This window comes from Perognathus longimembris, chromosome 11 (assembly GCF_023159225.1).
Source record: "Perognathus longimembris pacificus isolate PPM17 chromosome 11, ASM2315922v1, whole genome shotgun sequence".
NCBI classification, from domain to species: Eukaryota; Metazoa; Chordata; class Mammalia; order Rodentia; family Heteromyidae; genus Perognathus; species Perognathus longimembris.
Window position 1 is genome coordinate 59,863,905 of NC_063171.1, and position 13,532 is coordinate 59,877,436.

Genomic DNA, 13,532 nt, shown 5'->3' on the forward strand with positions numbered 1-13,532 from the left:
TAAAAAAAATTTTTTTTTGGCTTAAGGGGCTGTTTTTTTTCTTCTTCTGGCACTGCTTCATGCTTAAGCAGCACCTCCATCACTCAGGGTTTTATTTAAGCAACCTCAGATGATAAACTTTGTCTCTTGCCCTGAAGAGAAGAGCAGAAATGCTTTTCTCAGCAGGCCATTTTATTCTTCAGTGAAGCCAGCATGAAACGAGACTGATAAGTTTTAGTGTTTTTTTTTGGGTTTTTTTGTTTGTTTTTTTTTGGCCAGTCCTGGGGCTTGGACTCAGGGCCTGAGCACTGTCCCTGGCTTCTTTTTGCTCAAGGCTAGCACTCTGCCACTTGAGTCACAGTGCCACTTCTGGCCATTTTCTATATATGTGGTGCTGGGGAATTGAACCCAGGGCCTCATGTATATGGGGCAAGCACTCTTGCCACTAGGCCATATCCCCAGCCCTATGTTTTAGTTTTAACTTTGGTCATGATGAATTTGTCTATAGAAGTGGTTTTCCAAGCTGAACACTGTGCCCTAGAAAATCACTGTATGTATACACCCAAGATCCTTCTCAACCAGTAGGGATGAACAGTAACACATGCTTGTTATCCTAGCTGTGTGCAAGGTTGAGGTTGGGAGGAACCTTTGTTCCAGGTAAGCCCAGGCAGAAAAGTTCAGGAGAATCATCTCAAGAGAAAGAAGCTGGAGGGGGCTGGGAATATGGCCTAGTGGTAGAGTGCTTGCCTCGTATATATACATGAAGCCCTAGGTTCGATTCCTCAGCACCACATATATAGAAAATGGCAAGAAGTGGCGCTGTGGCTCAAGTGGCAGAGTGCTAGCCTTGAGCAAAAAGAAGCCAGGGATAGGAAGGAAGGAAGGAAAGAAAGAAAGCAAAGAAGAAAGGAAGAAAGAAAAGAAGCTGGAATGCTAGTGTGCATTTGTCATCCCAACTACAATGGGAAACCTGAAACAGGTTGATCAAAGTCCACACACATCTGGGCAGGAAGCAAGGTCTTACTCAAAAAAGGGCTGAAGGGATGGCTCAGAGGTAGTATAAGGCCCTGAGTGTTTTTCCAACTTCAAGTCTTTGCGTTTTCAGAATTTTTTCTTTTATTTGCAGTACTAGATGTTGAACCTAAGGCCTTCCTTGCATACTGTAGGCAAGTGCTCTACTGAGCTATATTCCTCCCCCCTTACAGTTTTGGAACAGAGCTCCTCTGTATAGCTGGGGTTAACCTTGAATTTCCTCGACTGACCTTGATCTGAAGGCCTTCCTGCTTCTGCTTTCCCAGTGCAGAAGATGGCATCCACCCCCACATCTAGCATGTTTTCATAATTTTTACCACATATGCCACCTGAGTTAACTGGACTGTGGGTGAACTCTGATTTGTAACATACAGATAAGGTTAATGTCAGTGAATAAGTTTCTTCTCTGGCCCACCCTGGATCTTTCTAAAAATTAAACACAGGACAGTTTTATCATTTGCTTTATAAGGCTGGTTTATGTCACACCTCAAGCTCACTTTTCCTATTTGTAATTTCCTTCTTGCAACTTATGCATATACCCATATCCAGTTCTTTACATTGTGGTTGGTTGGGTGCACAGACTCTAAAGCTAGAATTAGGGGCCTTAAACCCCACATCTAGTGCTTCCTAAGCAAACATTAAGCAGATTACTTAATGTTTCTTTGTGCTTCAGCTTTCTTATCTGTAAAACAGAATAGTATTTACCTTATAGATTATTGTACCTGGTAAATTAACATGTGAACTTACTTTTAGAGCCATGTCTTACATATAAATATTTGGTACTATTATTTTCCTTTCTAACACATACTGAAAACAGTGGGTCAGGTTAATGGATGTGCTGTGTAATTAGAACTTCATTTAATTATGTTCTCAGAAGCAAACAGATGGCATGTTCAAAATGGTATAATTTTAGGGAAGGTTTATTTATAGAAAGGAACTGTTTATAAATGTATAAGTGTAGAGAAGCATCAAAAGACAAAATATTTGAGTGAGAGAACCCTTAGATCTGTCAACAACCCTTAAGCTTGAGTGGTTGGAGTGGCTACCAGAACCTGAAAGGAGTCTTGTAGACTCACTGTAGAGGAAGAAACTTTGACCAAGGCTGGGAGCCTGGCCCATGTGAATAGAATGCTTGTCCAAAAAAGTAAAAGAAAAAAGCTTTAACTTTTAGTCCTTTGGTGAGCCAACCCTAACCAGAAGCCAGAGTCAGAGGCCAATTGAATCATTCATATGGACAGTCTTCTGAGCCAGAGAGCAGAGTGGAGGAGTATGCAGAGCACTGGGGAGGCAAAGGACAATACAGAGCTCTGTTGGAAACAGGTGAGAATTGTATCAGGATATGAACTTTGAGGAAGTTGTTTCAGAAAAGACTGAAAGTGTGCTGCTGGTGTAATTCTAGTGTCTCAGGAGTATGAGATCTGAGGATCTTGAGTCAAAGCTAGCCCATCAGGAAAGTCCAGGAGACTCTTATCTCCAACTAACTCCAGAAAACCAGAAGTGGAGCTGTGGCTCAAAGTGGTACCTCACTAGCCTTAAGCACAAAAGCTCAGGACAGTGCTCAGGACCTGAGTTTAAGCCCCATGACAAAAAGAAAAGACTGAAGGCCAGGCACCCATGGCTCATGCCTGTAATCATAACTACTAGGGAGGCTGAGGTAAGGCAGAAAAGTTTATGAGACCCCTGTCTCCACCCACACCTGAATACAGTGGTGCATGCCTGTCATCCCAGCAACTACAGGAAGCATAAAGCAGTCAGGTTGCAGTCAAGGAGTGCACCTGAGCAGGAAGCAAAACCCTATCCCCAAAAGCGGTGAAAAACAAGGCTGGAGGTTATGGCTCATGATGGAGTCCCACGCCAAATACATGGCTCTGAATTTGAACCCCAGTATTGCTCCCTCCACCCCAAATAAAATCTATAACTACTTTAGAAAGACAAAGGAAACTAGCTAGGCATTGGTGGCTCACGCCTATAATCCTAGCTACTCTGGAAGCTGAGACCTGAGGATTTTTGAAGTTTGAAGTCAGATCAGGCAGGAAAGTCTATGAGACTCTTATCTCCAATTAAACACACTCTCTCTCTCTCTCTCTCTCTCTCTCTCTCTCTCTCTCTATCTCTCTCCCTCTCTCTGTAAAGCACTTGGCTAGAGCAAAAAAGCTCAGGGACAAGGACCAGGACTGGCATAAAAGGAAAGGAAAATTTTTAAATCATTTCTGGAAACCCACAGTCATCCTCCTGACATCACAGGCCTTTCCTCTGAAAACTGGTTTCCTGTACCATTGATTTTTTTTTAATGTATGTCATTTTATTCTTTCAGTATTAGAAATGGCCCTTGTGGCTCACTGTATCTACTGTACTGTTTCAGCCTTTCATCCGCTGTAGCCTACAGTGCAGAGATCTAGTTGATGAAGCCAAGAAGTTCCATCTGAGGCCTGAGCTACGGAGTCAGATGCAGGGGCCCAGGACAAGGGCTCGTCTAGGTAAGCTGGCATCTTGGCAGAACGAAGGATGTTTTTTCAGCTACCTCTTACAGGGAACGCAATGTAATTAAGATGAACATTCTATAGTATATACAAAAAACTCATTGCAGACCTGTTTTTAATCTTTTATTGTGTTATCTTAGACAAGTCACTGCCATTCTAAGCTTTACTTCCTCTAATCCAAGAATATCTTCACTTTTCTCTGTCACATACCTGTTCGGGGATTATAGGAGGTAAGTACAAAAGGACTTTCTATATTGTCAAGTATTATGTATATGGTACAACATTTTTTCAGCTTTTTTAGATCTGTGCTTGGTAGATTAACTCGAATGCCATGTTCTAAGTGATATGTTCTCACCCACCTCTCCCCTTTCCTGTGTATGGTAGTTTTGTCCATTCTAGAATGAAAGGAGGAAGGACTTTTGGGCACATAAACTAGGAGAGAGTAAGGGAAGGAGTGATATTATTGAAAAGGAAATGTACTTGTTACCTGACTTACATAAATGTAACCCCTCTCTACATCACCTTTAAAATAGCAATAAAAACGGGGGGGGGATTACACTAATATTAAAAGATCCTGCCTATAGACATTCTGCTTTTCCAGTTGGAATATGGAGCTGCCTGCTGGGACCCACTTGTTAGGTCACTTTGGGGGAAAACCTACTTTATTCAGCAAGTATACAAGACGGGTACCCTCTTAGAAAATGAGTTTAACTACATGGCTTATATTTATTGCTAAGAAAAATTTCAAGTAATAATACAGTGATCTGCTATATCCATCACCCAATTTCAACAATGATCAACTCACTGCTAATTATCAGAATTCCAGACACAATATAATTTTATTTCAGTGTATCATACTTCAATGTATGTCTCTAAAACACATGGAATCCCTTTTAACACATGTGCAATACCACATATGAAAACACACTGCTGTGCGTGGTGGTACATATCTGCAGTCCCAGCACATGGGCGGTAGAGGCAGGGAGATCATGAGTTCAAGGCTACCATAGGCTACATAGTGGGACCCTTTCTCAGAAAAAAAATCTAAATGAAACAGGGCTGGGAATGTGGCTTAGCAGTGGAGTGCTTACCAAGAATGCATGAAACCCTGGGCTCGATTCCTCAGCAGCACATAAACAGAAAAGGCTGGAAGTGGTAGAGTGCTAGCCCCAGGACTGGCAAAAACAAACAAAAACTAAATAAAACAAATAACATACAGAATTTCATTGTCATCATTAGATATCAAGTACTTATTTGCTTAATTTCTTACTGCTGCTATTTGTTGTCTATTTTTGGACACTTTGATTTGCTCAAATTAGGATTAGCCCTAAAACCACGTATTATACTGATTTCCCAAATGTGTCTCTGCTTTTGAGCACTGTCCCTGAGCTTCTTTTGCTCAAGGCACAGCTCCGCTTCTGGGTTTTTTTGGTAGTTAATTGGCAATAAGAGTATCATGGACTTCCATGCCTGGTCTGGCTTTGAACGAACCATCCATAGATTTCAGCCTTCTGAGTAGGTAGGATTACAGGTATGAGTTACTGGCGCGCGCGCACGCGCGCGTGTGTATCTCTCTTTCTCCCTCTCTCCCTCTCTCTCTCTCTCTCTCTCTCTCTCTCTCCTGGGGGATTCATGGATAAATTCATGGATGCTGTTTCTGAGCTTTTTGTTGTTGTTCTATTGTGGGGGTTGAACTCCGGGTCCGGGTGCTGTCCCTGAGCCTCTTTGTGCTCAAGGCTAGTAGTGCTTTTCCCCTTGAGCCACAGTGCCACTTCTGTTTTTTTGAGTGGTTATTTGGAGATAAGAATCCCATGAGGACTTTTCTGCCCAGGCTGGCTTTAAACCTCAATCCTCAGATCTCAGCCTCCTGAGTAACTAGGATTACAGGCATGATCCACCAGCACCTATCCTGTTCCTGAGCTTTTTTTTTTTTTTTTTTTTTTTGGCCAGTCCTGGGCCTTGGACTCAGGGCCTGAACACTGTCCCTGGCTTCTTTTTGCTCAAGGCTAGTACTCTGCCACTTGAACCACAGCGCTGCTTCTGGCCTTTTTTTTCTGTATATGTGGTGCTGGGGAATCGAACCCAGGGCCTCATGTATCTGAGGCAGGCACTCTTGCCACTAGGCCATATCCCCAGCCCCTGTTCCTGAGCTTTTTTGCTCAGTGTTAGCGCTTTACTACTTGAGCTCCACTTCTGGCTTTTTGGTGGTTAACTGGAGATAAGAATCTCAGAGAGTGTCCTGCCAGAACTGGCTTGGAACTGTGATCCTCAGATCTCAGCCTCTTGAGAGGCTAGGATTACAAGCATGAGCCATTGGCACCCATCTCTCTTGAGGCTTTTAATCCATGGATTTTTCTTTCTTGCTTTGATTTTTTTTTCCCCTTGCAGATTTATTTGTTAAAGAGACCAGGTCCCATATTTGGGTTTTATTGATTACAAATTTACAGTATCATTTAACATGTTCTTTCTTTGCCAATAACTAGGGCTTGAACTAGGGGTGTCACATACTCTTGCTTGGCCTTTTCACTTGAGACTGGCACTCCACTACTTGAGCCACACTTCCACTCTGGCATTTTAGTGGTTAATTGGAGATAAGAATCACTCATTTGCTGGGGATATGGCCTAGTGGCAAGAGTGCTTGCCTCACATACATGAAGCCCTGGGTTCAATTCCCCAGCACCACATATATAGAAAACAGCCAGAAGGGGCGCTGTGGTTCAAGTGGCAGAGTGCTAGCCTTGAGCAAAAAGAAGACAGAGACAGTGCTCAGGCCCTGAGTCCAAGGCCCAGAACTGGCCAAAAAAAAAAAAAAAAAAAAAAGATCACTCATTTATCTGCCTAGGCTGGCTTTGAACCTTGATCATCAGATGTCAGTCTTTTGAGTAGCTAGGATTACAGGTGGCATCAGCCACAGGCACCTGGCTTTTAACATGTTCTTTAACTAGATGTGGTAGCATATACTTATAGCCCTAGCACTTAGAGGCTGATGTGGAAGAATCACTTGAGCTCAGGCATTAAAGATCAACCTAATTAATATAGTAAGACTTCATCACAAAAAGTACAAAAAAAAGTTCTTCTACCTTCCCTATTTCCTACAGATTTGCAGTTATACCAGAGACTTTGTAGGATCTATGTATAGGTTTTTTTGAGAAAATTTCTTCATAGGTAGATATCAGGGAGGACACAGTAGTCTGATGGCTACTTTTTTCTTTCCAAATCTAGGTTACATAGAACATAGACACGTTATTTATAAGCCTACCTAGTAACTGAATTGTCCAAAACTCCACCAACCTGTTTTCTCCATGAGTTCTAGTGAAAAACTGGGATTTCCTCAGTCTTTGCTCCTTGTAAGCAGCTAAAGTAGGAAGTACTACACCAGAATAAGGATTTAGGGAATATGGGAGGATTGTTTTTTTCTTTTGTCTGTTGTAGGGCTTGAACTCAGGGCCTAGGCACTGTCCCAGAACTTTTTCACTCCAGGCTAGTGCTCTACCACTTTGAGCCACAGCACCACTTCCTTGCTTTCTGGTAGTTAGTAATTAGAGATAATCTCACAGACTTTCATGCCCCAGCTGGCTTCAAACCAGGATTCTCAGATCTTAGCTTCCTAAGTAGGTAGGATTACAGTCATGAGCCACCAGTGCCCAACTAATATGAGAGGATTTAAGGACTCAAAATATGCCAGGAGCAGTAGCTCATACCTATAATTCTAAGTACTCAGGAGACTGATATCAGAGAATCAAATTTGAAGCCAGCCTAGGCAAAGAAGTTCCAGAGACTATCTCCAATTAACTAAAATTTAAAAACTTGGACTAAAAGTATGACTCAAGTCATAAAACACCAACCATTTGCAACAAAGCCAAGGAAGAGCATGAAGTCCTGAGTTTAAGGCCCAGAGTTCAAGTTCTGCTACCAGTACACACACAAAGACTCACAAAATATAGCTTCTTTGGGAAAATAAGAAAAGGACTTTCATTTCAAACCTTAGTTTTAGCTGGGCAACAGTGGCTCACACCTATAATCCTAGCTACCCAGGAGGCTGAGATCTGAGGATCTAAGGATCACAGTTTGAAGCCAGCCCAGGCAGGAAAGGCCATGAGACTCTGACTTAGAAAACTGGAAGTGGTAGTAAGGCGCAAAGTTGTAGAGCACTAGCCTTGAGTGAAAAAGCTCTGAGACAGTGCCCAGGCCCTGAGTTCAAAGCCCTATGACTGACTAAAAGAAACAAGGGTTTTTGTAACTTGCAATTTTAAAGAAATAATAGGAAGGGCTGGGGATGTGGCCTAGTGGCAAGAGAGCTTGCCTCGTATACATGAGGCCCTGGGTTCGATTCCCCAGCACCACATATACAGAAAACGGCCAGTAGTGGCGCTGTGGCTCAAGTGGCAGAGTGCTAGCCTTGAGCAAAAGGAAGCCAGGGACAGTGTTCAGGCCCTGAGTCCAAGGCCCAGGACTGGCCAAAAAAAAAAAGAACTAATAGGAAATATGATCAGATAACTAGCTCAATTGGGGAAGCAAATGGTCATTGAAAAGAGAGGGTTTTTGAAAGAGCTTTTGTTTTCCCTTTTGAACCTGGCTCCAGAGCTTTGCTGGGTCCAAGCCATTGTCCTCCAGGCCCATCCCTAAGGAAGTTCCAGTTTTCTACAGGTAGCCAGCTTTAGCTACATCCATCCGAAGTATAAAGGTACATGCTGCCTGGGCCCATCTTACCTGTTGCATAGTCAGACCTTGATACCCACAGGTATATGGTTGGTTCCAAGGAGACTACCTTTGAGGAAAAGCTTTGAATGCTCAGGATGCATAGGATTCAGTGCTCTATTGCAGATTTTCCCCCGATGCCTCCCAACATGCTAAAAAACATGCTCACTAGGGCTGGGAGCACGGCTCAAGTGGCATATAGTATCTGCCTGGTAATCATGAAGGTCTGAGTTCAAAACCCTGTGCCACCAACAAGGAAAAGCTTCCTTTCAGTCTAAAATTTTTACTTTATTACTTAAGTTAAACACATTGCCACTTACCTTGCTTTTGTGGCACCATTGCTTTTTCGGGAAGCAGATTTTCACAAAATCAAGATGAGGGAAATGCTTGGCAGATCACACCACGATATAAACAGAGCCAACAGTAACATCAGACTGAGAGCCAGTCTCAGTCAGCTGAGTTGTGGACTACATGCATGAAATTAAATTGTTCTGTTTTTGAAATTTGATTATTTACTGAGTTGATCAAAACCCTTGTAATAACTCTTTTTTAAAAAAAAAAAAAAGCAAGATTACTTCACTTAAAAAAAAAAAAAGCAAGATTACTGTACTTAAAATGACTCCAAACTGATTGTTTCCAGTTATCTGACCTTCCCAGTGGACAATGTCATTTTCCCTGTGTTTGCAGGAACCCTACAAGAAACACCTTTGGTCTATGTTCTTTTTTCCTACTGGATAATTTTAGACAGCCTGAATCTTCTGTATGGAAACACCCAGATCCCTTTTCTCACTGGATGGTTGGAAGATCTATCTGTCCGTTATTAGTCTGAGTTTCAGCACTTCAGCATTCATTTTTCTCAGTATACCAATAGTGCCACCACACCTGATCCTCGCAGGTGCTTTTATTTTTTTTTTCCCCTCAGTTGTGAAGCTTGAACTCTGGGCCTGGGCACTGTCCCTGAGCTCTTCAGCTCAAGGCCTAGTGCTCTACCACTTGAACCACAGCACCACTTCCGGTTTTCTGGTGGTTAATTGGAAATAAGAGTCTCACAGACTTTCCTACCCAGGCTGACTTTGAACCACAATCCTCGGATCTCAACCTCCTGAACAGCTAGAACTACAGGCATGAGCGACTGGGACCCAGCCTAAATATGTATTTTTCATTTTGCGTATATACATTCTTCTGAAAAACAAAACCCAATTTGGCTTTTCCTGCTTAAGAAGAGTAGGCAGAGGCATTTAGCCCCCGCCCCTCGCAATTAGGACTTCTCTTACCATGTCAATCATAGTCATTTAGTTAGGCTGAAGTAGTGGAGAAATGCAAGTTTACCTTCCAGATTCCTATAGTTATCCAGGAATGTACATTTCAGAGATTCGGGTCCTCAGGATGAAATCCATGTCTGTTATGCAGCCTTACAATGTAATTCCTATTCCACTGCTTTTCCCTGCACATAAACAAGACAGCTTGCAACTATTCCTGCTTGCTCCCCTGTGATATTTGGCCCAGTCTGGGAAAATAACCTTTTCCTCTCTTACCTTTGTTCTCAGGAGCCAATGAAGTGCTATTGGTGGTTGGGGGCTTTGGAAGCCAGCAGTCTCCTATTGATGTGGTAGAGAAATACGACCCCAAAACTCAGGAGTGGAGCTTTTTGCCAGTAAGTATTGGTGGAACCATTTGTGGGTGGAGAGTAAGCGTTCTCATTCCCTAATTCTAGATTAAAACTGCTCCAGTCAGGAGAGTAAAGCCTCTGATAGCATAATATTCCTACCAGAGGTGTATGAACACAGTAGATCCTAAACAGTGGTTGACTATTTTAGATTACATAATGTTCTGCCACAAAAATGTCAGTGGCCCTGTGTCAGATTTAATTAAGCTGGGCATCATTTAGACACTCAACCTGCTCCATTGGTTCTGCTAAGTTAAATTGTACTACATCAAACTAGAGACTAATTGAAATAAGATGGTATCTTTCTTCCTCAGTCTAGTATAGCAGGTCTAATTTCTAGTTCAATGCTGAATGAACAATAATAGACTTGGAAATTTTTTTTTCTTTCTAGTCTTGGGGCTTGAACTCTAGGCCTGGACACTGTCCCTAAGCTTTTTTGTGCTCAAGCTAACACTACCACTTGAGCCACAGCTCTACTTCCAGCTTGTAGTTAATTGGAGAGAGAGTCTTACAGACTTCCCTGCCCCAGTTGGCTTTGAACCATGGTCCTCAGATCCCAGCCTCCTGATTCGAGGTGGGAGCCACCAGTACCTAGCCAATGAGCCTTTTATTTGGTAGGCAGTCTGCTTGAGGCCACTTGTGGAGGAACTGCTTGCCCAAGGAGGGTTCATGGTAACAGAAAGAAGCAGAGAGGCATGTAGATAAAAACAGAAGGATAGCAAAAGGTAAGGCTTGACTTGCGTCACTGAAATGTTCTGTACTCTTCTCTTCCAATGTCAAGAGCATCACTCGCAAGAGACGCTACGTAGCCTCAGTATCCTTACATGACCGGATCTACGTAATTGGTGGCTACGATGGCCGTTCCCGCCTCAGTTCAGTGGAGTGTCTAGACTACACAGCCGATGAGGATGGGGTCTGGTATTCTGTGGCCCCTATGAATGTCCGACGAGGCCTTGCTGGAGCTACCACCCTGGGAGGTAGGCTTGGCATCTAGACAATGTTACCATCTTCTTGTAGCTGGTCAGTATTCTTGCCTCTCTTGTCTGGCAGGAGTATGAAAACATGGAGGGTAAATTGGTAAAGTCATATATTCCATTTTGCTTTTGGAAATACCAATTTACAGAAGCTGTTCCATAATGGTGGATATTTCAACACTGACTGCAGAATTGGTCATTGAGGTTCTACTGCATTTTATGGGAACTAACACTTAATTGTATTTTTACACATTGATATGATAGTCATCAAATGCTTTCTCTGTGTGTGTGTGTGCCAGTCTTGGGACTTGAATCAGGAGCTGGGCATTGTCCCTGAGCTTTTGTGCTCAAGGCTAGTGCTTTACTACTTTGAGCCACAGCTCCATTTCTGGATTTTTGGTAATTAATTGGAGATAAGAGTCTCACAGACTTTTCTGCCCCAGTTTGTCTTTGAACCATGATTCAGCCTCCTGAGTAACTAGCAGCATTTCAGGGATGAGCCAGGGGTACCTGGCTTCAAATGCACTCAAGAACTTCATCTTAATTTGGATGTTAGTGGTTCTTTTATCCTAGGTACTCAGGAGACTGAATCCTGGAGGCTTATGGTTCAAGGCCATTCTGGGAAGAAAAGTTCTTTTATACCAACTCCAAATAACCAGTAAAAGTCAAGAAGGAAGGCATGGCTTAAGTGGTAGAATCCCAGCCTAGGAAGTACAAGGTCTTGCCTTCTAACCCTAGTATTACCACAAAAATATAAATAAATAAAATTTTTCTTCTTACAGCATTCTTCGTGTCTCCTCCCTCCTACTCCCTTCTTTCTTCTTTTTTTTTCAGTCTTGGGACTTGATCTCAGGGCCTGGGTACTGTCCCTGAGCTGTTTTAATCAAGGCTAGCTCTCTACCACTTTGAGCCACAGCTCCACTTCTAATGTTTAGGTGGTTAATTGGAGATGTGAGTCTCGTGGCCTTTCCTGCCCAGGCTGGCTCCAAACCACTGTCCTCAGATCTCAGTCTCCTGAGAGTAGCTAGGATTACAGACAAGAGCTACCAGTGCCCAGCTTCTTTGATTTACTGTGCAACCCAGGCTGGCCTTAAACTCATTACCCTCTTGCCTCTGGCATCTGAGCGATTACAGCTATGCACTACTACATCGAGCCTAAGCAATTCTCTTACATGCCTTAGCTGTGCTATTTTCCTTGTCTCTGAGACTCAAATGATTTAGCCCATAAAGAAATACTATATTTTTTGCCTCCAGATATTTGAAGGATCTATGGGGAAGGATCTGTAGAGAAAAGAGTTCTGAGAAATCTCTCCTCATTATTTAATAACGTGTGATTTGTTCATTCTGATCAGATATGATCTACGTCTCTGGAGGCTTTGATGGAAGCAGGCGTCATACCAGTATGGAGCGATATGACCCAAACATTGACCAGTGGAGCATGCTGGGAGATATGCAGACAGCTCGAGAGGGTGCAGGACTGGTTGTAGCCAGTGGAGTGATCTACTGCCTAGGTACTCAGTGTGGGATGAAGGGATGAGAGAACTGGGGTAGGTAGGCTCTGAGTGGAGCCTCTTTTCTTTGCCAGAATTAAGTTCAAAGGCTTCCCTCCACACAGCCTGTACTCTCACTCAGTATATTCTCCATTAACTGGCATTATCTTTGTCAGCAAACAATAGGACACTGATTTCTCTCTGGGTTATTAGAGCAAAATAACAAAATTAAATTAACCGAATTAGGTAAAGCATTCAGAGAAGGCCAACTTGGATTTACCTTTTTTTTTTTTTCCTGGAATGATCTCTACTTTGTCTTTCAGGAGGATATGATGGCTTGAATATCTTAAGTTCAGTTGAGAAATATGATCCCCATACAGGACACTGGACCAATGTTACACCAATGGCTACAAAGCGTTCTGGTAAGACCAATTCTGAGAGGTGGTAAAGAATTTTTGGTACTGGGGACTGAACCCAGAGCCTTGTTTGTGGAAATGAAGTGCTCTACTTCTGAGCTAGATCCCATCCCCTTCTTCATGTGGACTAGGCTGAGAAGTAAGAAAGAGAAAGCATATACAACTCTAGTTTACATCTATCCTTTGGATAAAAATGCCCCAGAACCATACTCACGTACTCCTTCCTTTTACCTGTGCTGACTCCCTTCTTTCCTTCCTCCCTTCCCTTCCTTTCCCATCCCTTCCCTTGCCTTCCTTTCCTGGTGGGCTTGGAGTGACTGAGTGAAGAAGAGAACCGTTCCAGTTTGTTCACAGATAGAGTGACTTGTGCTATACTATCTGAGCCTGTCTGGACCACAGCCATATCTCTCATCTACCCCAGAATTAGCTGTTAGTGACTATGTTGTTTTAGAATTCAGATGCTAGACTTGGGGACATTCATTTGCTCACACCCTCTTTTTTCCCCAGGTGCTGGAGTAGCCCTACTAAATGACCATATTTATGTGGTAGGGGGATTTGATGGCACAGCCCACCTCTCTTCTGTTGAAGCTTATAACATTTGCACTGATTCCTGGACAACTGTCACTAGTATGACCACTCCACGATGCTACGTAGGGGCCACAGTGCTTCGGGGGAGACTCTATGCAATTGCGGGGTGAGGACTCAAAGACCACCAGGGTTAGTTATCATGCCTCCAGAGCAAGAGTGTCTGCGAGCTGGTCCTCAGTTTGGATGGAATCATGGTCTGGGTTGGGGGA

General features: G+C 43.0%; 1 protein-coding gene across 3 annotated transcripts in view; it reads left to right on the forward strand.

The window, feature by feature from the left end:
- The window catches only part of Klhl12 (kelch like family member 12), a 36,418-nt gene that overhangs the window by 21,225 nt on the left and 1,661 nt on the right, over nt 1-13,532 (forward strand). For all 3 annotated transcript variants that reach the window (XM_048357223.1, XM_048357224.1, XM_048357222.1), the window contains 6 exons: nt 3,374-3,488; nt 9,737-9,843; nt 10,637-10,832; nt 12,182-12,340; nt 12,643-12,741; nt 13,243-13,429. In XM_048357223.1, the coding sequence (XP_048213180.1) occupies nt 3,374-3,488; nt 9,737-9,843; nt 10,637-10,832; nt 12,182-12,340; nt 12,643-12,741; nt 13,243-13,429 (863 nt within the window). The remainder of the gene's footprint in view (nt 1-3,373; nt 3,489-9,736; nt 9,844-10,636; nt 10,833-12,181; nt 12,341-12,642; nt 12,742-13,242; nt 13,430-13,532) is intronic.